Source organism: Buteo buteo, chromosome 2 (assembly GCF_964188355.1).
Source record: "Buteo buteo chromosome 2, bButBut1.hap1.1, whole genome shotgun sequence".
Lineage (NCBI taxonomy): Eukaryota > Metazoa > Chordata > Aves > Accipitriformes > Accipitridae > Buteo > Buteo buteo.
This window is the reverse complement of record NC_134172.1, coordinates 45,527,352-45,554,291: the sequence shown is the minus strand read 5'-3', so window position 1 is coordinate 45,554,291 and position 26,940 is coordinate 45,527,352. Positions and strand designations below refer to the sequence as shown.

Sequence of the window (26,940 nt, the reverse complement as noted above, 5' to 3'; positions counted from 1 at the left end):
AGTGAATAACATAAAACTGTGAGTGATTTGCTAATAAAACCAAATAGCTTAACAGGGGATCATGCTTCCTGCCAACATCTTTTTTTTTCTGCTGAAATCTATGAGGGGAAATCATGTCAGGTAGTCACTGTAGGTAGTCTCCTTGTGAATACTACTTACCATTTCCACAATAAATCTATGCATAATTTCAGTTTGCTACTGATAGATTCAGATTACCAGCAAAATGGTATATATATCAAACACCTCCATTTGCTTTCCAATACACACTCATGCCATTTGAAGACAAACAGGTCTGAGTAGGAATGTTTAAAGGCATAACACTACCTACCCGGGAAAAATTTTCCAAGAATGACGATTTGTGCCATTTTACTTTATGCTGGGTACTGCATGCCTTAGGTAAATGTGATTTCCTCACCCTCTTTCTAAATGTACCTTTTCCTGTTCCTCCAGATAGTTAAACCAAATACAGTCGAATATGTTTTCTCTCACCCAAGTTGTGGAGGAACCACAGTCAGTCTAAACACATAAAGAAGGCTGTGACTAGCTCCTGATTACATGTAATGACCTAGAAGTCACCATCCAAAACTGTTACTCAAGCTAACACAATTTATTGGAAACCTCATATCCAGTGCACTGACTAATCCCACTGCATGTGACTCCATGCTCCAAGGATGGACTCAGTCCCTTTTGTTAGCAAGGGGGCTGTGTTTATGGGGCAATTTTGTAGGGTGTTCCCCAGGAACTCATTCTGTCCGTGCTCCGAGTGAACTGAAAATCAGAGAGCTGCAGTTAAAAGATTGTTGAGCTACAGATAGAAAAGCTTGCTGAGCAGTTCATATACTTCATTTTAAACACACAGTTAAGCTCAACTTCTCCTGAACAAAAATATGATCAATTACAATACTATAATTGCAGCATATTTTAAAATATTTTGCTGAACTAGGGGTTGAGTTTCAATTTCTCATAGAACCTGTTAAAAAGATGGAAGGTTTTACTTGCTAAGACCATTCAGACATGTCTTGTAGATGGCTCATAATTCAGTTGCTACCAACAATAAAGCATTTAATAGAAGACGGTACTGAAGACAGCACATGTAAAATAATGCAAAGGACAAAAAAAAAAAAAAAAAAAAAGACCAGAAATTAAAATGTAACCATAGCATTGCAAAGGCTGAGAAAATAGTGACAAAAGTATATAAATAGAGAATGGGATTTAATATTCTATCACAGTGCTATTTCCAAAATGTAATCTTTCCTTCTTTTTTCCCTTCTCTTCACCATTTGACCTGCATGTCAAGTAGAGGAGTATGCAGGGATGGAGTGATTGCCGAAATGAGTATTTACACAGCATTAACTGTTTTTTTCAAAGATGAAATAATTAGCCTTAAAATCTGACATTTCAGAAGTGACAGGACAAATACTACTGGAAAATTCTGCTTTGTATGAAATAAACAACTCTAATAAATGAAGGCAAGCCACCTATTTAAATAAATACTTTCTTTCATCATCAAATAAGTTCCTTTGACTGAACATCAATCTTCCTCACAGAAATGTAAACTTCCAAAACTACTTCCTACCTCAATAACAGTCATAGGTTACCTGGCTATGGATAGTAAACACACTGTGTTATATTTTCAGTATTTTTTTAAATGCTGGGTAGGCGTAACACCCAGGCACGAAAGGAAGATATTAAGGCAGTATTGTTACAGCAGACAGTTTGCAACTTGATTAGTGGAACAGAGCATATTCCCAACTATATATATTTTTGTTTTCTGCAAAAGAGAGAGAGTATATACAAAAGAAAATCATAACACATGCCATGTATATCTACAATCAAAGGTTAATCTGCATTCCTGTTCCACAGGACAGTGGATCATTTACATCCTAGCATCTTCAGAAAGATTAATGTTTCTTCTATAATTGCTCTCTTTTCTACGCTACACACTGGAAAAGGGAATTTAAACAGGGAAGAGCAAATGCTACAGATATACAGGAATAATGGAATAAATTTCACCTGTTGGAAAGCAAGCAGCTTTTCTGGATGAGAAAAGGCCAAATTTTCAAAGAGGAATCATCTTAGGCTCTGCATCTGGGCTATTACCAGCTTCCACTCCACGTGAAACAATTTATACACAAAGATCAGTACTTCTCTGTGGAAAAAAAAGCTACTGCAGAGTTCAATTACCTGTACGTATAACCATTTCCCATCATTTCTTTATGCTGGCAAACTTTTTGTGGATTACATACACAAGGAGGAATCTTACTGGGAGTGCTGTGAATTTACATAGCTTTTCACTTGTCACCTAAGGACCTCACTATTCTCTCTGCATGAAGCACTTGGTACCATTTATGCATTTGAAAATTCTTCTGCCTATAGTAAACCAAAAAGAAAAAGTATTTATTTCTATTTTATATCAGTTCTTTACAAAAGTTCCCTTTTCTTAAGTTTCTATTCCTCACTCTCAATCCTTTCTTAACCTTTTATTTTCACTTATGCCTTTTATCAACTTTCCATTAAACATGTTCAGGAAACCTCTAGATAAGATGGTGACAGATCCAGGATAAATAAAAAATGCATAGCACCAAAGGCAAAAAAATACATGAAACAACATGAAAATTGCAGAGCAGGCAAATGCTCTTTCTTTTCAAAGTTTCCCACAATCAGCTCTAACATACTTCCCATAAGTAATACTATCTCACAAACTGCATAGATAAGGCAAAAGCCTTATCATGTAATTAGACAAAACCTTGTAATGCCACAATGTGCACTAAATGTCCAATCTGACACGCAATAAATATGTGGGAGGCCTTCCATTTACTTCAAAGGTTGCTGGACTAAACCCTGAGTGTGTGGGCTCACTAATGAGCAACCTGACTCATGCCCATGAGCCAGGCAGAGAATAGCTACCAGAAAATGCAATCCCTACAGCTCATAATTGTTTAGATGCTGGAAAATGGAAAACCACAGAAATAATGAACTGGTTGAGACGTGGCCCACAACACATTTGCTTTTCATGTATTCCACTAATCAAAATTTTTGACACATGATCAGAAGAATAAAAGATTTACATCTAGAAAAAATTGTGCTTAAATTTGCTATCTAGAGTGGATTGACAGCTCATTCACAACCTTAGCAGGAAAAGACAGTCATTTACACCAGCCCAGAGACTGCAGAGGGAGGCACACTTAGGGGCATGATTACACTGCAGTGCAGGAGAAACCCAACCACAGTCCTGGAGTTCTCCATAAGGTAATTTAACTTGCTAAGCAAATTAGATATAGACCTAACAGGAATTATTTTCCCGAAAGCAACTTTAACCCTCGCACATCCACTACGGAGTATCAATCTAAAGCTTCTTAAAAGCATCAGGTCTTGAAAAGATTAAGTTGCATTACAAACTTGCATTTGGTACTTTGATTTACTTTGTGCTAAAATACAGCCAGCACACAACATTGGCTTTTTACTGCTTTATGGAGTATACAATTACATGAAATACACATCAAACTCATCTAAATAGCTGCCCATTTAACTGTCTGTTTGGAGCAGTTGCACTCTCTGTCATCCCGTGTGATCTAAAGCACAGAGTCAAGTAAGGCTGCTGTTTATAATTTAAGATAGGTAGCTCTGAACAATGGGGCCTTTCCCCCTCCTCCCTCCCAAGGAAAGGAAAGCTCTTAAAAGGTCAGGCACCAATGCAGTTTACTGAATAAAACTCAAGTTTGAAGAATGTGCCTTCTAAAGTGATTTTACTACCTGGGATGTAATGAGTTTTACAGGCTCTCTTTGTTAAATTGCCCTGACAATTTCCATTTCCACTTGCTTCAATCATATTAACAGAAGCTAAAGTTCACAAGTAGTAAAATATTTCAGTGTACTGAGTTGGGTCTCTAAAAAATAGATCACACACTTGACAAACATATAGGACATAACGTTTGGCATTCCATTTCATGTTTAGCTTGGCACGTCTCGTTTAGGGCAGGACAAGATGCCCTACCACAGTATCTCATTACTCATGGAAATAAAACATGCTTACACCAAGGACTTGACAAATCCCATTAGGTATGTCAGAAGGACAAGATTGTCCCAGTGAATGGGTGAGGGAAGGAAAAGGGAAATATTGGAGATGCTCCACTGAAGGGAAATGTACTTAACATCATAAGACTCAAACATACAAAACCTGGGTAAATAGGTAAGAATGGAAATCCCTCACCGAAATGAGAAAAGGGAATGAAAAAGTGAAGACAGAGGGGATAATTCTGCTTCTCATTAGAAAAGCATGTGCACAACTCTGTTACTACCTTGTTGTGTATTTGCCTTTGCCTTTTTAAATCATACAGTCCTTAGGAAATGGGATGGACCTTCCTCTGTCTTTGGTAACTGTCTAGCACTCCTTGGAAGGTACTGCAATCTAAATAACAGTGACCAGCAAATGATAGCTTCCTCTTTTCCAATGCAAAAATAGTTCAGAAAGTTTTGTATGTTTTGCAGAATATAGGAAAGAAAACTTCAGTGAATGATTATATGATGCAAAGGAGGATTTGAAAATGATCTTGCGCTAATTCAAAGCAAAAACTTATAATGTGCAGCACAAGAGGCTCACCCATGCCTTCACATTTTGATTTACAAGTTTTGCTTCTCAAATGTTTTTCTACATTATTTTCCTAAAGTGCCAAAGCTCTGACTACCCTGTAAGATACATCAGCACTATACTGAAATTTAAATTGATTTACTGTGACTTCAATTTAAAGTGGAACTTGGTGCAACCAAGAGAAAAGCTGGGCCAAGAAATGTTTTTGCTAAGATGACCCAGCCTAAGTGACACACATAGCAAATGGAGCATCTTGACATATGTGAAACTTCCAACAGCAATCTACAAACTCAGTGAGCAAGAGAGTCTGACACTGATGTTTAGGAAGCCAGTTAATGGGCTACTGAGGCTCTTTGGAGACAAAAATGATAAAAGGAAAATCAATGCTCTCAAAACAATTCTAAAAAAAAAAATAATTTGGAACTATGCATTATCATCCAATCATTCTTATAAACATTAATAATACTGAAGCAGGTTCAGATACAGTCAATACTTAACATAAAAAAGTAGTAGTACTTAAATAAATGCTGTACTCATCACTCATTGCTCCTCCTGAGGCCTAGAACACAGTAACTGGCTTGACAGCATAGTAACCAGCTCTGATGTAAAAGATCTTTATTATATATACTTATCTGGTGGCACTGACTAAAGGTGGCAGACAGCATGTGAAGGGAAGATGAGTGCATAATGGGAATACGGTTCCCCAAATCCCAAGAGGAATAAAAACCTGTAGCAATTGAGGTAAATCAAAGCTGTATGAAAAGACGCTCAGCTCATTTAGATGCAAATTATCCAGACACCACTATGCACCACCTCTAAACAGTATTGCACATTCAGTATTACTTCTACTGTACCAAAAAATGCCTGTCTTCTCTATAATAATGTTTTTGATGTACATGCTGTGGAAGAGTTAAGGTATATTTACGTTCAATCAACAAAACTTCATCAGCACAGCAAGATGAACAAAGATCACACCTAGAGCAGGCATCTGACCTTTTCATCTCTCTCCCTGAATGCACGTGTGTGAGGCAGGCAGGCGTGCATATACACACAAGCAGAAACGACATAATGTCTGAAATCAACTTCTGGCCAAGGCATCCCAATATTTTCTCCTACGGTAAGTATTTTATTCACTGCAAGCACTGAATTTTAATTTGTACCATCTACAGAGCTATGCACAGAGTTGGTGCTCAAGTAATGAAGGAGAATAGAAAGTACATTTGTTAAATAAATGCAATAACTTTTAATCTAAATCATTTATTTACTAAATTACTTATTTACTAATTCACAGTATTCAGCCAGGACGTGGCCTACTCGTCACAGACCACTAAAATTAATCCTGTGCATATTGCAGGACTTTGGCCAAAGAACAGGTTATTGCACATCAACCACTTTTCAGAAGCCATCTATGTGCATATTTTTCTCTGAAAATACATGCACCAATTTGAGGTAGTTTATCCTTCAAGTAAAGGAAGGATAAATCAACAATTTATTACTTTGAAATAATTTGTTGATGTGATAAAAGCTGTACAGTTTTTCGCAGTTGGTCCCTGATCTGATCTGTCATTCACCATCTAGAAATAAAATCTTTACGCTTAAAGTGAGCGGTAGAAGTTAGTAATGCTCTTGATGCTACTGTTCCAGCCTGAAAAACACAGAACTTAGCAAACTGTAACGGTCTGACAGGGTGCTGGACAGCCAGCTTTGATTAACAAGGCTTCTTTTTTAAACTCTGCAGTCTCTAAGAAGCCATCAACCTCTACTTTGCAGCAAGCAGATTAATTGGGGGTTTCTACTTTGTTGAGACTGGTTTTGGAAACTCTAAGCTGGTTTAAAACAGCTGAAATATTTGCCTTAACGTACGCTGCCTACACAAATCGGGTGCAATCCTCTTTCAAAAGCGGTTCTTGAAGAAACTGCGGGAACCTTACCTATGATTAAGTCCCAACACACCTCAGTTACAAATCTGAAGAGTTGAAAGGAGGTGCGAGGGAGAAGACAGTTCATGGATTCAGCAGCATCACTGACTGTGGCTGATAATTTGAGAGTTGAGAGTCAGAAGGCCAGAGTCTTAGATTTTGGTTCCAGCTTGATGGACCAAGCTGACCTCTGGGCACAATTGTGTTATGTCAGCTTTGCCTTTGGGCTTCAAACAATCCACAGTAGGCATGCAGGGTCCCCACTGACACACACAAGAATTTTGTGGAATGATTTAGTAAGGACATTTTCGTCTAGCTGGGACTTGAGTTTTAAAGGCAAATCTGGCCCCTCATTCCTAAATTCTTCCAGAATAAAATGTTGCGCTGTGCCACTAAGGGTGAAAACTAAAAGCAAGGTCTATACAAAACCAATCTTCGTTGTTTGAAGAAAAAAATTGTTGTTGGTGGTTTTTTGGTTTTTTGTTTTTTGTTTTTTTTAACCAATGTTAAGTGGGGGTGGTTACCTTATTGATGACCAAGCAGAGCAATATCAAAGATTTGAGGGTTTTTTGCCAAATACACCCTGGTTTGGATTATCTTTTTTTTAAAAAAAAAAAACCATAAGAACAAGTGCTAATGGAATTAAAATTAAAAGACCAACAGAGATAATTTGTTGATCAAAAAACCCCAATAAATTCCATTTCTACTGCAAAAGAAGACAGTAAGCACAGATGAGGCAGCAAAGTATTTTACACAGGTGGAATATCAGCTAGGCAAGCAGGATGCCAAAATCTTGAAACAATTCATCACATCTTCCTAAAAGACGACTTTGTATTCCAGTATTGCATGCTGAATGCATCCGTTAACTTTGGGTCCGAAACATAGGTCTGTATTCTAAACCAGCAAACTTCAGAACCACAAATCACTGCTATGTAACTCTAAGCAATTTTATTTTTAAATGTGATTAGGAGTGGCAGTACCAACAAGGCTGAGGGTCATCTAAATCATCCAAACTTCCAGATTTGAGCTCCTGCTCACAAAAATTGAGTTCTGTCTTAAACCAACTGAACTTGATTCCCTGAAAAATATTTGTACGGGTATCTGTCATCTGGATATTTATATTGGGACAGCAAGATTTCATAGTTGTCTAAGACAAGTATTAGACACAAATATATCTCAAGAGTGCATCTCTCAAGAGTGCCATTTTGAACACGGTAGATCATTCTCTTAGCAAATAGGTTTTGCATGTCTTAAGGTTTTTCGCTACAAAATATTTATGTGAACAGTAATTCTAACAAAAAACCCACAACCAACCAAAAACATGAAAGAAGAAGTAGTAAAATACCCATTTACTTCTTACAGAACTATAATTCAGGCCTATATTTCTCACCATTCTATATTCATGTTAAAAATTTTTAGCAGCGAAATACCTGCATAGGTAATACAAAGGTGTTGGTGACTTTTTTTTTTTTTAATAGTCTTAAAGGTAATAAAAACCTGCCAACCCCCTGGAACCTAATTGTCATTTCTTAAAGCATGTGAGATTTTATCACAATTGAAGTAAATGTTCCTTGGAGCAAAAATACCAAGATTTAATGTTAGATACTCGTCTACCCTCTACTGGCATTTTCTCATTTCCACTTTTCCTTGTGAAATGCAGCATTTTAGAAAGCATTTAAAGTTTAGAAACACATAAATTTAACTTAGTTTCTATATCTCTCCTTTAGCTTACTATATTTTTGGAATTATACACAGCTAGAAATTAAGTTCTAGGACACCGGGCAAGACTTCCCTAGCACAACTCAAGATACTGAGCCTTCACATTCATGGAGTTAAACAACAGCCAACCAATTTAGTTGATATAATCACTAAAGACAAACTGAAGAACAGAACTTTAGCTGCGAACATTTGCAAACACTTGGAGGGTCATTTTAAAACTTGCACTTACAAAATGTAACATCTGCATTTGACTCTAAACCTGGTAAATCACTCAGAAATTTAACTTTAAGAGACCAAATGAAATTTAACAGTTCAACATGCAAAATAATGCAGTTTATACACTTGCTAAAAGTAAGAGTTTCTGCTGCAAACTCTAGGGTGCTCATCAATTGACTAAAAGGTAGTAAAATATACATATTAGGCAAGGTACTGCCCAACTGACAGATGGTACTACAGCACTGCAAAGACCCTCTCTGAAAAATAGCATACAGCTCTGCTCAATCACATTCAAGAAAGATGGATTGTAAGTAGAAAAGGTATAGAACAGGGCTATCGATCACTGGAATATCGCAAGAAGAACTGGTCTCTCCTAGAAGAGAGACTTTGCCTGCCTTGTGCAACATCCAGCCAGCTCAGATCCAAAATTCATGTACCTGCAACACGATGGTGATAAGTGCGTAGAAACACCCTAAAAAGAATGTGGTATATTTACAATAGTAAAAGGAAGGATGCAAATGGGGTATCATTCTGCTTTACAAATGCTTCATGTGGATTGACAGAGGTGGAAAAGACTAAAGTGAAAGGACTGCACTCACATGGGAACAAAGGGGGACATTACAGAAGGGAAGACATTCATGAAGGCAAAGATCACTACGAAAAATTTCCAAAATAGTAAGTGAAAGACTAACACATAAGGGGTTATCAAAGAAATACCAGCAAACAGGCAATAAATAGTATTTAGAGGTATCATTCAATGCCTTATCTGATCCATGGGCCATTCAGACCAGGTGACTTGAGAGGGCTGTGTTTGTGAGAGGTTTTCATCACAGTGTAAAGTGTTTTGGGTCTCAGGTACTACAAATTCAAAAGACGTCTCACCAAAGAAATGGAGAAACCTTTAGTAAAATCCGGTATAAAGGATAAGGTACTAGATGATGCTCCCAGGAGGAAAGTGCCTAAGTTGCTACTTTGTCAGACCGTGTCCTTTAAATAAGCCTGCACCAGGCTTCCCAGACATCTTGTGATCAAAGAGAGCCAGTATAATAGTCACATCCAGGAGTGCAGAGAGGTACCCTGGTAACTAATCTAATTGCTAACATAAAATGTCTAGCCTCTTCAATGTAGTCCCATAAGCCAATCTGGAAATTACTTATATACTCAAGAGAAGCGAATAGCATGCAACAGCACAATCATGCAAGTTGAAACTATTTATTTGAACTTCAAGCAGAGTCTACATGCAATGATCCTTTTTAACATAGAAAGCCTGAATTCAAGAAGAATTAGAAGATTGATCATACAATACATACGTATTTCAGCTAATTAAATTTTTATTCTGAAAGGGCAACATTTCCATTACCATAGGCCCAGCAGCCCCAGTAGAGAAGGCAATGTAGTGAGACCCCTGTGACCCTATTACAGCCAGATTTCCATCTGGTTTGGATTGGTTATAGCTTCTTTACCAAACCCATGCTTTTACCATGTGAAATGTGCTGTACAGTAAGAAGGCAGTCTGACATGAATTAGGTCATGCTATTAGCAGTAGTGACCTTTCACTGATGAACAGTTGTTAAGCAAGGGAAAATATTTTTTGGAAGCTAAGATGCTGCAAAGACCCTCCCTTCACTGACTCCACATGCTGCTTTATGACGCGTCACTATACTAAAGCAACACAGCCATATAAATGATAGTCCTGGTTTTCCATAACAAGCTATAATTGGAGTAGGTGACTAGGAAAATGTTTAGATAAATGGTGGGATCATAACCTTTTATGCAAACTGGACAAATAAGTTATGGAAATATCTGGGGAAACCTGAGGCTGTGTAGCTCTACTTCAGGCCATAGGCACAGTTAAAGCAGGCAGTAAATCACTAAATCTCATCTCAGACTTTACAATTTTGTTGTTGTTTCTGTTTTTGCCGCTTTTTGCTGACAGATGGAAAAATACCAGCTGAATATAACCAAGATTTAATTTACCTCCAATTTCCTTCCTGTTTCTGCAGCACGTTCCTAAAAAACACACATTTTATTCCCAGTACTTAGAAGAATTACTAGTAAATAGTCACACTCCAACAGTACGTACTATAAAAGAACCACTGTAATACTTTTTGCTACTCATGAGAATTGCATTATATTATAAAATTTTCTCAAGAATATTTCTAGATGATCATCTATAAATGTGTGCATGCATTTATATAAATATAGTTACTTGAATACTTATCAACTATGCATGCACATACTAAAACCCCATATGTCCCATTTACAGAAAGAACTGTGATACTGCACTGAAACAGTATCATGTATTAACTAAGTGGGATAGTGAAGTGGTAAAAATACCTTTGGAGATGGGGAAGCCTTTCTTCAAGGCACCTTCTCTTTCTTTACCTCTCAGCTGCATTTAAGAATCAAGAATGATTTAGCTGCATGAAGAAACGTCTGAGGCACAGACTTCAGCGACAACTCTCAGAAAGACACGTCCACTTGTTCTGAGGAATTGAAAGTCAAGCTTTCCAGCACCAAGCCTTAACTACCCCAAATCCAAAATTTTCTGACTTCAGAAATGAAACATCTCATACTCCCTTTCCTCACTATTTCTTTTCCTTTTTGAATCTTGATAAAAATATCAAGATTACAGATGACTGATCAGTGGTAATTATTGAACACACCCCGCTTTGTTACTTACTGGCACCCAGATGAGCAAAGTTATATCCACTCTAACATGGGAAAAATATATCTCCTATCAAATATTACATCCATTCTAATTCTGTGTTCACCTGGGGGAGATTCAACTTTTCCAACTAAAAAAATGCATTTACATCTGCTATCATTAAAGTTTTCATTGTTCTTCATGTTTTACAAGACCACAAAGTTATGAGGCATAGTACAGGACATCACTGTTGTACCTCCATTGCTGCAGCGTAAGGGGTGTCTTTGGTACATGTAAACCTCCCAGAGGTCCCCAGGACATGCCTTTGTACAGGTTTTTTGGGACTCAAACAAAGACTCCTTCTGCCTACACAGCTAGAGAAACTGGCAATTTAGGGTCCCTAGGTCCTCCCATGTGTCCGCCGTTTTGGACTATGGCTTGTAAAAGGGTCATTTTCCTCTGTGAGCTCTAGGGAAAGCAGAACAGCATTAATACACATCGCTCCTGAAAAAGGATTCATCTGCACGGCATGACATCTGCTGCAGTCCTATCCTCCTTTTAGATATGAAGGCACATGCTGCAATGTTGTTGGTAATGTCATGCCCAAGCAGTGAGCACAAGATAAAAATGCACAGGGGTAGTTCACAGCCCTTGGCAAAGGTAATGTCCTCAAGCCTGCTGACAGTATTGGCCAGACATTGATCCACTGGTGGCATTAGGTTCAGGTATTGTTCAGTAATATGACAGACTCTAATTTGGTCTAAGATTTAAGGAAAGCTGAGATCAAACAATCTCAGAATTTCAGGTAGGCATTTATAACGCCTTATTTATACACAGATGTGGAGGGTTTGGGGGGTACATTTCCTTTTGACACAGCATTGAAAATATGTTCTCATACTTGGGGTTGTACTTTCTTCACTTGCTGTTTTAAAGGAATAGTTATGTTACTTTTTTTAACATTTCAATTATTTCTGGGGTACATTTTTCTAAAGCTGACAGTTCTTATTTAAAAAAATTGATCTTCCTAGGTTTATTCAGATATGTGCATTTATCCTTGTACAAAATGTGAAAAGCCTTACAAAATATCTGATACCAGCCAAATGTACCCTTCCTCTGCGTGTCCATTTTCCCGTTTCCCAGGTTGCAGCACTACACAGCATTAGCAATACTCACCTCATGTCCAGAATATTGATATAAAATGACCCTCTAAGCTTCCTATCAGCTGTGGTCTCATATTACAAAAACACTTTACCATGCATCATGTTCTTTACTTAGCAGCTGCTCCTTGCTTCTGAGAACCACATCCTTATTTACACATGCACATCCTGGCACATCTTTCTTAAAAGTGGAAAAACCCCAGGGATTAAGGGAAGTTACGATTGCATTTTATAAAATCGTAAGTGACATGAAAAAGATTCATAAGAAACAAGAGCTTTCTGTCTCTTCCAGTATAAGAATTAGCGGGCAACCAGTGAAGTCAACATTGCAGGTCTAGAGCAAGCAAAGGAGATGGTTCTTCGAAGAACATACAGTTAAACTGTACGTTTACTATATATACACTATAAGTTTATAGTGCAACATCTTATGGCTGGATGTTGTGCTGCCAAAATTTTAAATGCAAAAAAAGCAGGATAAATTTTTTATTTGGGGGTGGGGAGGCAGTTCTACAGAAGGCTATTCAATACAAGCTCAGGAAACCCCCAACTGCAAATTGCTAGAGGGTAGGAGAGTACTCTGGGGAAGTATCCTCAGATGCTTGTCTGGTTTTTGTACTCCTCTGTTGACAAGTGCCATAGCGCACTATCAGAAAGATAATCTGATGTCAGAGGGACCTTTGATCTGGCCCGATATGGCCAGTTTTACGTTCTTATATCACTTAAATTTATTTTGATCACATCAAAGCTAGTCTAATGTGACTGCAAATAGAATTCAACCTTTCGTATCATCATAACCTCCTTTTCTAAGCACAAACACATAAAGGGAAAGTCCAAGGACTAAAAAATTCAATAAGCCACCATCAGCCAGTTTGTACCATGTATCACGAGGAGAGCCTAATCTGGTAATTTAATACAATGGAAAAATAGAGGGGTTTTTTTCCATCCACAAAAATTATCATTCATTAGTGAAAAAAATTGCATCTAAACCTAAATTTATTTAGATTACAGCCAAACTACTCAGACATGTTGGTTGAATGGGAGACATTCATTAATAAGGAAATAACAAGCAGAGTATTCACTAATACAGTAACATTTAGATATTGAGAGGAGGATGCATATGTGCACAGGGAATATCTATGCATATTACTAGTAGATTTGTGTTTACTGGCAGAATATGCACCTGTTTATTTCCAGGCTGATGAGCTGTTATACAGGCACTCACATCAACTCAGAAGAAATGCTACTGAAGTTTGCACACCTGCTTTCCAAATCAGACAAAAAAAATCTGAAAGTTTTCACACAAATCACATTGCTTTGTTGAATCCATGTCTCTGTACAGACTAAGTGGTACCCCAGAAAGCATGCACATATCCTCCCACTGGTGATCATGGGAATCACCTCCTCTACCTCCTGAGGAAGCATGCTAGATACAATGATTTTTTGTTTCTCACCTTACAAAAGCATTGTCCTCATGCTGAGCTACAGAAGAACATGATTAAATGATATGTCACTGAAAGAAAGGTTACGTCCATTTTCTACCACAGTAATATTTTCAAAAACCACGGGGTTTTGATCATTTCAGAGTGCACTGGGTTTTTCCTGGTGAGTAAAGATGTGCTTACTGAATTTAGAACATAGTTTCTTTTAGTTTGAGCTGCAGATTCCCAAGCTGCATAGTAGTGGTCAGATAACTCCTCTGTGGGGCGTTTGGAGTTTCCTGAGTATGGAGGGAAAAAAGAATTAATCTGACTCCAGTGTTTAACTCATTTGCAGGACTCAGATTTCCTGTTCTGCAAACATAAAGGGTTCGCAAAGAGTGCGTAAGAGCTTCCAAGATGTATAGCTATGTGAGCGCTAAAGATAGGGAGCCCCATTCTTCTCTCCAGCTTAAATTGCCAAAGCTCTGTGGATTTCAGCTGTATTATTACCAATTCAAATGTGTTCCAAGTCAGAGGAAAGTCAAGAACAATGTGTATTTATGAAAAAAGGCCAATTCTTGTTTGGCTGAAGTTCATAACCCGAAAAGAACCCAGTAATTCCACTGTTCTCCAGCCTAAAAGTTGGCTACATCTTTCACTTATCAGCATCTGTTCTGTGGTGCAGAGCATTAGTAGCATGGAGGTGGATATATTTACTGATTATTTACATTGCAATTTTCAAAGGCAGAGGAACGTTTTAATCTTAGATGAAGTTACAGTATGAAAAAAATCAAGTCAATCTTGAAACTAAAACAGCACTTGAAAAGGGAAGTAAAATACCATGGCAAGGTCTATTTGAGGTGATAGCTAGAGAATAAACATGATTGTATGTGCCGTAAGATTTTCTAAGCTAACTTAGTGGTTAAGAAAGGTGCTGAGCTAAGATTTTTGGGAACAAAGGAACATAGCACTGGCCTAATTCCTCTCCATTAACCAACAGTAAAGTCCCATTCACTTTTAGAGAGTAGAATTATTCTAAGTTAAGCACTTCTGAACAACTCCAAAGAAACTTTTGCATATAAATTTGGCAGGTGTGGTACAAGCACTGCCGATGCACACCCCCTTTCATACTGACCTACATGTTTTTAGGAGCAATACGTGCAAGCGTGAAAGGACAGTTGGATTTTAATACCCCCAGGATTACTTGATGTTCTTTCAAGAATGGCTTCAGCTAATGCATTCTATGTTGGCTTATGAACGTGCATCTAAAAGCAGGAACACAATCTAAAAGCAGGAACACAATCATAAGCTCATTTCACGTTGGCTACCATATAGTTCTCAGATAGAAGCATGACATTTTCCAGGCTAGATGAGACTCTGAAGTCCTTCCATTAATGTCATGTATCTTCGCTATCACCCCAATCCATAACTGTTTTTACAAAGCTGGTCGCTGCTTTAGTCTTGATTATCTAGGAAGCTCATAAGACACAGTCATCTGCTACTGCAGATTTTCTGAAATTTAAAGTTAGCACTTTGCTGTAGCCCATCTGTGATTTGAATCCTGAATTCAGATAGTGTTTCATTTGGAAAAAAACTTCCGAGTTTGGAAAGGCACATCTTCCTAAGAAATTTTGTGATAAAATCTGATACAAACAAATAATTTAGCATCTCTTCAATGCTTGTACTTCATCAATCATTATCCTTCAAGGAGTAGAAAAATATCCTATATTTACCAGCTCCAGCTGGGAAACTATGATTCCCCATTACAAGAGTGAAAGATAGTTTATACAAAACAACAACACAGGTAAGCCAGCAAGAGAGGATGAGGAGGGCATGGCTTTGGTAAGTGGCACTATATGAAACTCAGGGCTTGTGGTTATTGCTTCTGCAGGACCCCTTTGGTATGGTCGACTTGGTAAAAGAAATCAAAGGAGAAAGACACTGGCACCTATAATTTCCAAATCTAAACTGAACCATCTCTCACTTCCTCCGAGCTATGATTTTTCTTTGTCACTTAACCCAGGATTGTTATCAATACAAGTGAGTATTGGACAGTCAGTATGTACTGTGTATAAACACAAGGAGACATAGTTAACATTTTAGGCAGATAAGAGTAGTGTTCACTGCAGAGTACTCCACACACACTCAGTTGTGCCAAATGTCTCTGACAACTGGTGAAGCAGCAGCCCACGCCTGGCTGTGCAATTTGTTCAGAAATAACGTGGAAGGTGGCCAGCAGCAGCACAGCACAGTTCTCAGCTTCTCCTACATTGCTGAGCACGCCGAGGTTTCCAGAGTCACCAGCTTCTGCTCTAGCAGCAAACGAAGAAAATCTTTTATAGAGCCAATACAAATATTTGACTCCATAGAACGCTTTGCTGGGGAGCGGGGCAGGGACAGACCAGGTAATTAAAGAACGGGATTAAAACAAAGCCTGACAATTTCAATATTGAACTCAAAATCCTAGCATCCTGCTTTGATATCAAAAGGAAAGTTAATTCGGTCATTAAGGCTGTTATCCACAAATATTGTCCAAAACCACAAACAACCAGTATCCTGAAGTTTGGTTAGCTAAAATTTGCAGACATTTCAATTATGAGTTAAAAAAACACTTGTGGGGTTCAGTGTATCAGATGTTCAGTGTATAGGCCACATTTCATATTTTGTAAGGATAGCATTTTTATTAAATATTTTCATTATTTTTTTAAACTGCAAAATATAGAGAATTAAAAATGTCAATTAAAAATCTAGATTAAAAAAAATATTAGGAAGAAGGGCTTTCACTGGAGAGTCTTTCCACTTTCTGCAATTGCCATTTTAAGGAACAGCCCTTTAGAATATTGGCATATGACAGAAAAAAAAGGGAAGTAATTTAAAAAGAAGAGAAAATGAAGCTGAAAAACAAGCAGGCAGAATGGACTTATTTGGTCAGCTGACTCATAGCAAAGCCATTCCTGAAACCTACGCAAAAGCCTGAAAAATAAATAAGATTCTTCTGTGGGATTTCCTTTTCCTTGGTCCTTCGAGAAAACCTGTCTATTTAACTATAGAGCAACCAGCTCTCTGTTCCTCTTCAGAAGCTCTTATGCTTGGCTCTGTTCTGTGGGAAACAGCTGCCTTTTATGTTTCACCTAGATGGTGATTACTCCCTGTATTTAAGCTTCTGCATGATGGAGAGATGAGAAAAACATCACACAAGAAGCAAAATCACATTCTGTAATTCCCTTGTCGAGCAAAACACATCAGAGCCTATTGGCAGAATCCTTTTTCAGAACCAGCTCCTTCAGTGTACCCTCTGGATGGCAATTACTGCAGCAGAGTAGTCGAGAAATGTTCCTTGGACTTAGACAACTGCCAACGCTAATTAAATATTTCTTCAATGTCCAAGTCTCTCACACAGGTGCTGAGGATGTCTAAATGCATTATACATACAAAAGGAAAACTCAGAGAAGACATGCATCATCAAATACTTTTTTTAATCCTTATAAATGCACTTGGAATAACAGCAGGATTGAAAACCCCTCCTTGGTAAATGTATTTGCTTCAACAGTCTTGATGGGCTGCTAGATATTAAAGAAATTATTATATAGTCTCTGTAAGAACCTACCTTTGCCTGAACTTCCACTTTACGCAATCTTACAGCAGACTAGAACTGGAAATAAAAGACAGTAGACAGGACTCCAAAATGCCCATGAAGGTATAAACTGATTGCACAGTCCACTAACTTCAGGCTGACACAAGTTCAGACACTCAAATTTATTTAGACAACAGGCTTCTATTGATTCTTCAGGTGATTTAGACTCCTCAGCATCATTAAAAGCTTACATATAGAGCAGGTTAAATGTCCTCATGAATATGTAATTCTGGGTGAAGGACTATTGCAAATCCCAAGAATAGATGTGGCTACAGATTTTAGTAGTACATTGATATGTTTTTCATGTGTACTAGCTTCCTTGCCTACTTGTCTGAGCCAACTCCCATATTACTAAGATTCTCCTTATTAATTTTCCATGTTCTGTCTATAACATTTTTTCTAGAAAATGTAGGAAAGGAGCAGATGGAAAAACCCAAACTGATATATAAACCATGCGCATAAGCATTGTCTTTTCTGTGTTGTGTTTGTGTAGTCCCTAGCACAAAAAGACAAACAAATCAATAATTCCTGTGAGATTATCCAGTGGCATATCAGTTGTGCCGTTTTTAGTAGGAAAACAAAACCAAAAAACCATCTGGACTCTACGAGCCTGGACAAGCAGGCACTACATACATATAAACGAATCTGCATGTCTGAGCTATTTCCAAAGGCAAGCAGGAAGCACATAGTAAAATAAGCCAGGCTGTCGTGGTTTCACCCCAGCCAGCAACTAAGCACCACGCAGCCGCTCACTCACTCCCCCCCACCCAGTGGGATGGGGGAGAAAAATCAGGAAAAGAAGCAAAACTCGTGGGTTGAGATAAGAATGGTTTAATAGAACAGAAAAGAAGAAATTAATAATGACAAAACTAATAAAATGACAACAGCAATAATAAAAGGATTGGAATGTACAAATGATGCACAGGGCAATTGCTCACCACCCGCCGACCAACACCGAGCTAGTCCCTGAGCCGTGATCCCCTGCCCCCTTCCCCCCAGTTCCTATACTAGATGGGACGTCCCATGGTATGGAATACCCCTGTTGGCCAGTTTGGGTCAGCTGCCCTGGCTATGTCCCGTCCCAGCTTCTTGTGCCCCTCCAGCTTTCTCGCTGGCTGGGCATGAGAAGCTGAAAAATCCTTGACTTTAGACTAAACACTACTTAGCAACAACTGAAAACATCAGTGTTATCAACATTCTTTGCATGCTGAACTCAAAACATAGCACTGTACTGGCTACTAGGAAGACAATTAACTCTATCCCAGCTGAAACCAGGACACAGGCCAGCTGAGAAACCATCACTCAGCAGCTCCATAGCATTAATTCTTCTCAATAAATGAAATTGTTCATAAGCACTTTTGAAAATGATGGACAACTTAGATGAACTTCATTGGACATAGAACATTAGCAGTAGTCAAAACTTCTGTTTCAGGTACCTGTGTCAGGGAAATGCTAGAGAGGCAAGGTGACAACACACACATGTACAAGAGCCTCCTGCAGATCTCATGCGGGTGGGAGGCTGTGAGGGTCCTTGTCCCGCCAAGGGGGCGGCTTTCTGTGGAGCCGTGAGACCTCACCACCAAGCTGCCACCACTGCCTCTACAGGCATAATACTGCTGCTGCTCCTCTCCCTCAGCCGAATCCTCTCCTGACTACTTTACACCAGGCTGAACAGCATCCAAGAGAATAAAAAGAGAGATTCAAACATGTTTAATGATATTTTACCCTGCGTAGTGTTATGGGGTGTATTGGGCTCGTCAGAGCAAGTTTTCCAACAGCAATGGGACTTGGAGCATCAAACCACCAGAGTTTAACCTTCTTCAGAGGCAGCACTCAAAGTCAGCCAAAAAGGTGTCCAAATGCTATAAAAATGAGGGAGGTGGCTGTATTTAAGCATCGATAAAATGAGTATATTTTACTCAAGTATCCACAAGATACTTCTGCTAGCCAACATGGGTGGGGGTTCAGTTCTGCTTTTTGTTTTTCAAAGAAGATTCCTGGATTTCTATAAGAAAAATTATATTGTGTTAAAACTGAGAAAGAACTTCTCTTTCCGAGCAAGATTTTTCTCCAGGAAAACATCACAGACTATACCGACACTTCAGCATACTTTCTCTTGCTACTGGAGAAGGCCAGTGCATAGTAAAAGCTGGCTGATGCCTCTTTCACCTTTATTCAAAAGCATCCATGACTGGACTGAGATTTTTGACATTTGCTGAACACAGGTTACAGTCTTCTCCTGGGCCCCTACACAGGGCAGTTTCACTGCTTTACAATGCAGAACAAAAGATACAGGACACTATTTTTTAAAGGTATGGCATGTAAAAGGTTTGGGTAATTTCTTCACACTTACCCTTTTTTCTTTGATTTCATTTGATAGCTACCATTCACCCCTAATTAAAGGAGTTTTTGGAAGGAAAAAAATGAAAAAAAACAAAAAAAACCCCCTGCTCTGGATAAACTTCCAGAAGTGGAGGCTAAATTCTTCTGCCTCTTTCTTCAAACCTCTTCTAAGCCCTCACTGTTAATTCAGACACTGGCAGGTAACAGTGTCTTTCAGTCCTGTTACGCAACTTGGCTTCCAACATGTGCAAGAACTAACACGTTTCTCCAGATAGATTTGCTTTCCCAGGCTCCTGCCTTCTCAGCAGTATGAGGTACTTTGTGTAGTCATCTCAATTTCCTTTGAAACCCCATTTTTCTGAATACTTTGATTTTTTTCAGCGATAGGAAAAGTCAGTTGTATATTTATCTTGACCTACCAAACACACTAAAAAGAACCTATCCGGGATTCCAGGCACCATGGCTAAGTAATAAAAATATAGTCAGCCTTACCCAAACAAATGTGTACACACTAGCCACCTCAAAATCATGCAGGGCAAAAAACTACTCCCGCCACAGATGCCCCAGAAAACAAGCCTCAGTGGCTAGTACAGTCTTTCCAACTCTGAAAGCATCAGACTTTGCTTTTTTTTTTTAGTCCCCAAAATATTGGATAATCCAAAACATAGTATTTTGAGGCACCTTCTGTTTTGGTATTCCCACGCATGTAAGTGCTGAAATTATTCATTGTTCTGAATCACAAAAATACCAAATATAGATTTATATTTCAATCCTATCTTTAAATCTCTAACTTTAAATCTACAGCTTTACAGATTTATGTAGTTAGAGATTTATTTCTCCCCAGAAGTGGCTATTTGATATCAACCAGTAGGACAAAACATATCTTCTGCCTTTGGTTTCTTTTTCATAGCTTGACTAATGTGTCAAATTGCCTATATTTTAACAAGGAGATGCAGTATATCTGAGAAATAAAATAGCACAGTCCTTAGTAGGTGTCCACATTCTTAAGCTTGCCATCTTTTACCCATTTGAAGCAAATATTTTTTATCGCCACATGTCAATAAAAACTAAGAGCCAATAAAACAGCACAGCTTGCATCGTGGGTCACTGTTAAACAGAAATACATGGATGACATCCAGTTACTTTAAGGCACAGTGAGTGTAATTCAGTAGAAGGCAAAAGAACCTCATGTACCAGCAAAGTTTTTTTCATTTAAAAAAAAAAAAAAAAATCTTTTCAGTATGACATTGTTGAAAAACAAAGGTTTAAGTCACCAGCATTCCTTTAAATGGGAATCTTCAAATGTGGTGACTGTTTATTAGTTGATCAGCCTCTGTTTTTGTAATTACCTGTTTGTTTTTTACTGTTTGAGGTTCTAGGCCGGCATCATTTCTGCAGAGACTATGTCAGGCAACATTAAGGGCTTTTTGTGATTCTAGGGCAAGGCTTTTTTAAAGTACAAAGCAACAGCTATTTTTGCTGGCCGACACAGTCTAAAGCCCAAAGACACATGATTATGCCTTCAGAAAGGCAGCAGCTGGAGCACATGACGGTCATTTACTACAACCCCTGACTCCTCGTCAGCCCCTTTGCCTGGGGACAAAGGACAATTCCAGGACCAGAGTAGCTGAGCTCACTGCACTTGCTACAAGATGTACAGCATGGCTCCTGCAGCCTCTCCGAACAACAGATGCCAGTCACTTCCAGACAACCTCCACTAACTATTCTTTCAGCAACCTGCTACACTTCCATTTATGTCCTCAAAACAAAAAGACAGAAGCCAAACTGAGGCAGATCAAACAAACTTTCCTTATGTTCAGTCAATCACTCCTTCAGAGAAGCCCACCAGGCACATCAGAAAAGAGTAACTATTCCAAGGCAAAGGAACCAAATGAAGATAACTCCCGAGGTGAGGAAAAGGCAACTCTTTCACACTGCAGTCAGCACAAAAGCATTTCCAACTGCTCTGCCACTCCAGCACTCTCCATCTCGCAACCCTCTCCAGAGAGATGGGCAGAGAGTGAATATCAGAGCAGAACCCGTCACATGAGACACAGCTCTCAAGAACACAAACCATAGGATGAATAAGGTGCTGGAGCCAAAGGACAAAAAAAACCATTGGAATAAGCAATCCAAAACCTTAAGAAAAACAGGAGTGAAACAAACTCTTGGAAATTTAACCCAACAGCTCAGATAATCCTGTAATAACATGGTTGTTCTTACCTTTGCCATCTGTGCCTGCACGCCATTTGCTTTGAGAGATGCTACTGCTTTCTGTGCTGCTGCTGGACTGTCAAAATCTACAAAACCGTAACCTGAAAAAAAAACAGATAGATAAACATTTTCATTATTATCCATGCATATGTGGATAGGTAAATATTTTATTTTTATAAAGAAGGAAACCCTTTCCATTCCCTCACATTGTCTCATAGTCTTCCAGTAGCACTGCCACCACCACCAGCCATCAGACCTCTATTTCTCACACCTTTCACTCCTGAACCTGGTGGGGTTTAAGGAAATGCAATGACCTGAAGCTTCAAAGTGCAGGAAGGCATGCAGTAGAGGGGGTGAGAAGGTAGCTCTTTGCCTCTCCTGATAGATAATAGGTCCCTGGAAGGAGAAGGGCACATGCCTGTGGGGCTCTGGTGCTCTGGATTCTTGCCCCATCTCTTCTACAAGAGGAAGCAACAGTATGGGCCTCCCTGGGATACAAAGCTACAGCTTGCAATGGCTGGCTAAGTGAGAAAACAACACCCTGTCCCTTGAACCCATATGAGGACTAAGCTTCAGAAGAAGAGGGTAGCAAGTCTCTGTGGCAGACTGGGGCCACCTGTGTCGGGGCAGGGAGCACTGCCTTCCAGCAGGTGGGAGCCATTAAGGGAAAAATTGCAACCCGTGCTCTACAAGTGACTGCCAGGTAGTTCTAGAAGATGGTAAGATAATAAAGTCACAGCCTGGTTAAACCACATCCCTTTTATCTCGCTGCCCTCTTTGCTGGAACAAGGGCCAGGTCTCTACCAGGAATGGCTTCAGAGTATCATCCGAACAGCAGCTTAGTGAGGTTAGATCTTAGGGATTGGTAAGGGATAATCATCAGCTTCTAAATGGCTTTCCTACTCCCAGTATTTGCATTAGTTTAGTTTATTAATCAGCCAGTCACTTCCTATCTTCTCTTCTTCCATCTCCATTGTTTCTTCCTTTAATCAGCAAGACTGGTATGTTCAAACAAGACCGGTGCTGTTAAGCCCCACCTGCATATCAACAACTCTGGAAGTATTTTTATTTTCTTAAAGATACAAAGGAGGGCAAAGAGGACAAGGAATAGACTTTTCACAACTTCTAAGCATTGAGCTATCTCTAGTCTTCAACAGCATTCAAGTGTCTTGCTCATAAAGATTTCAGCAGAGTTAGGAAGACTTAAAAATCTCACCAAGCACCTATTTAGGCAGCTGCATACATTTCACAATCCATCCCAGGAAAACCACAGCCTATATCTTATTAAGCAATTACAGCACAGGTAGGCACGTGCTGCTCAGACAAGCTGTGGCCAAGGGCCACCTCTTTGGCATCTCCCTGGAAAGCCATGTGGATGAAACTGAACTGGCTGAAAGCTTTAATAATATTAGCACAAGCATATTTATAGCATAGCAGCTCCTTTGCAGACATCTCCATTTACTAGGTCAATACACATCATACAGGAGGCAACCACAGCTATGCTTTCCTGCTGTATCCATTTTTATTTCTTTTGCCAGCCTTCCTTCCTGCTCCTGGGAGGCCTTATTGCCTTCCTCTCTGCACCAAATCTAGGTATAAGAGTGCCTGCTTGTGATCACCTTGCCCCCCAAGTTATAAACATCTCTTTATTATTGTTTTGGTATGTATGCATTACTCGATGCAGGGATCCAGTGATGACAGAATTTTGCGCACATGGACTTTTTTGTTTTCTTGGCTTAAAACTTGAAGTTTTATGAAAACAAAAAAGAAATAAGAAAAAAGAAACAGCCAAAATTGTTAAAGAAACTGCTGATGCTGACTTACTTAAAGAGTATGAGAAGCACTATTTTGATAACAAAGTCAAGATCTGAACCTTTCTGTTCTTTTCTTCCCTCAGTTTTCTGGGATTTTTTTGGTTTTGGGTGAATTTTTGGTAGGGCATTACTACAAATTGAGGGAAAGCCTAGAACAACTGTACATTGGGACAGCAGATCTAATAAACACCACAAGGAAGAAGTGCACTGGAGTTTGGTCAACTTGGGGAGGTGGGGCTGTTTTACCTGCTCAGATTCCCCCATTTCATTACCCCTTTTTATTGCTACTGAGTATGTCATTTTTAAATCAGCTTGTTCTACAATATATTTTGCTTTGCAGTGTTATCTCTCCTTACTGCAGAGCAGCAGTAAAGCTGATGTTGCTTTGAATGAAAAAACGTGCTACAAAAGAGCAAGAGTCCTCCCTGGATTTCTCCAATGCCTTTGCCCTTTGGGAGAGCAGCTTCTAGGAGGAAGGGGGGAGATACAATTAGATGCAGCTTCCATCTTGCTAGATGAGAGATCCTGACAAGAAGCCAGAGCTGCCAAGTAGGACACCTGAAATACCTTGGGAAGTCATGGAACAGCTTGGATCAAACACAGAGCAAATGATTCTTTAGGATAGCAAGGTGCTCTTCTCAGGAGACTAAATTTCTTTTTATTTCTCACCATGTTCATGCCTAAAAACTAGGAGGTGAAAGTGCAAAAATAAGTTTTAATATTGGCATTAAAAACAGATAATAGAGTTAGATTTTTATATTTGTCATCAGTGTAGAGTGCAGGATTCATGTACGCAATAACAGAAGGGAAATGGTTTTTACTGTGACTTTCTAGACAGCACAGTAAGTATTCACATGTAAGTTAGCACTGCTTGTAAATATAAACCAGAACATCTAAGAATATTCTGGTGTTTTATTATAGAGATCAGGTATACCTAACGTAGTGAATTATTGAAGATTAACATCAGTCCATAATATCTAAAACCATCAATATCTTCTAAACATTTATTCAATGGGTATAAGGAACTATATAACCACATCAGAGATCCAGTCAGAGTCTCAAGACAAAAAACCCTTGCATCTTTAGCTGCCCATTATGCATTCTAGTATTACTACTCCCAGCCTTACTGCAAAGCTGCTCTTTTTCCTTCCCTCAAGTTCATTTTCATTCCAAGTATCTTTTTCTGGCCCTCCCCGCTCCCGACACATCTCTCCACCACACACAGAACATCAGGACAAAATCACTCCATGGCTGAAAATCCGTCCAAAGAACATCAATCTGCCACAATGGAAGCCAAGTTCCCAGGCTGTTTCAGCATTCAAGTATCCTTACAAGAACCCTGCAATGCTATATAACAGAAAACCAGGCATGCTGCCTTTTTTATAGTTTACGTTCTTCCATGTAGAGGTTTACAGCCTATGTTGGTGACCTACACTAACATATTTCATTTGTTTATAATCTCACTTCATTTTGGGGGGCTCTGGAACTAACAAAGTAGCACTGGCTTTTTTCTTTGGGTTTTGAGGGGTTTTGTTTGGTTGGTTTTATATACTTTTCAGGGTAGATCAAGTTTAGTCCCCACAGAAGCTAAAGCTGGGTCTTGGAACACCCCCTCCAGCTCTCCTCATTGCATAAATGAATCCCCAAGCCCCCCGTGCCGAGAGTCCTTCCCTCCTGCCCGGGCTGTGGCTGAAGCACACGCAGGCTGTGCTCCCCTCCGGCCCCGCCGGCAGAGCCGGGCGGCTGTGGCTGGCCCTGCCAGGTGCACCACGGGCAGGTTTGGCTGCCCAGGCACCCATCCCTGCTCAGATAACTCTTCCCTGGCTCCTCCTGGGAAACGGCAGCAGGCTGCCCGGAAGCACCCCCTGGGAAGGATTCAGACCAGGGTCTGCCAATGGGATGCTGCTGCTCTAAGAAAACATCGACATTTCTTTTTCCTCTTTTAAAAACAAGTGCAAGCCCCACCAGCCCCACCGTCTGCTAGCCTCAAATTCCACAGCTTTTTTTTCTCCCTTTTGGTTTTTTTTTTGTGTGTGTGCAGTGCCTCATAAACATTCTGGTCAATGGATTATACACACACACACCAGTTTTTGTGCAGAACATCATGAAAAATGCACTCAGATTCTAAACCGGGACCTTCAGACTCTGCTCACAAGAATCCACCACCACCACAGGAAACCAAAACCAAAACTATTTCCCCTTTTTTCATGAAGCAGCCTGCCTTTTTCCTTTAAGAGCTCCAAACGCAAATAGGGAAAGCTGCATTATCTTCTGCTGCTTCAAGAGACAGGAATTGAATTTATCACTGACATGAGCCCCTCAGCTCAAGTGTACTTACACTGAGGGTGACTTCGGCACTCCAATGCTACAACAAGTATTCCAGGATCTTGAAGTTTTTTTACAGAATGACATATTACTAGTTTTTACATGCAAACACACACACACACACACACACACACACACCCCCAAGACAAGACTACCTAGATTAATTGTTAAACCTTTCCTCTAAGAAATAAAATGCCTGTAATTTTGTTTTGGCCTGACGCCATTAGAGCTAAATAATTAAATTTAAGGAATAAAATCAGTGGGCTTGTACCTGTGAGGGAGAGAAAACAGCTAAGCATCAGCAAGGACAGGTTTATAGCTAGCTGCAATAAGTGCTACCCAAATACACTGGCAGACACTAAACATCTCTCTCTCCTATAACCTAAACGGCTGGGGGCCTCCCGGTCTCAGTTTCTCAGTTCCATAATTAAGCTTGGCAGCAGGTTCAAATGAATTAAAACTGAATGTCACTATTTCCTCAACAAATCCCTCATCCTTGTTTTTCCTCACTTGTCAAGAGAAGACCAGCAGAACAGCAATTAGTGGTAAGCCGTGCAGTGAAAAAGAACCAAGTATACACTAATTAGGTCACTCGCCAAACACGTTCATTTCATTGGCAGATTTAATCAATGTTTTCCTGAAATGTCTTAAATCTTCTATGCTAATTTAAAGTTTTGTTATTGTTGTTACTTTAAACACAGATGGGATGCCTGGAGATTTTCAATTGCTTTCCGCAAATCCATTTCAAAATAACAACCCCTCATATAGTATATCATCAAAATTTAGGCACAGGTTTTAGGAAACGGCCTCTAATTTTATGCCAACATTTTTGTGCCTGCAGATACCTATGGGTGCAATTTTGTGGATTTAAGTAATTGCAGGTGTGTAGAGCTCTTAGACATCAAACTGAATTGCCCTGACTGATCGGGTACTTAAGGGTAATGCC

The 26,940-nt window shown here is 39.3% G+C and overlaps 1 protein-coding gene across 8 annotated transcripts in view; it reads right to left on the bottom strand.

The window, feature by feature from the left end:
• Window positions 1–26,940, bottom strand: part of RBMS3 (RNA binding motif single stranded interacting protein 3) — a 724,940-nt gene that overhangs the window by 243,138 nt on the left and 454,862 nt on the right. For all 8 annotated transcript variants that reach the window (XM_075052929.1, XM_075052943.1, XM_075052937.1 and 5 more), the window contains one exon: window positions 21,865–21,956. In XM_075052929.1, the coding sequence (XP_074909030.1) occupies window positions 21,865–21,956 (92 nt within the window). The remainder of the gene's footprint in view (window positions 1–21,864; window positions 21,957–26,940) is intronic.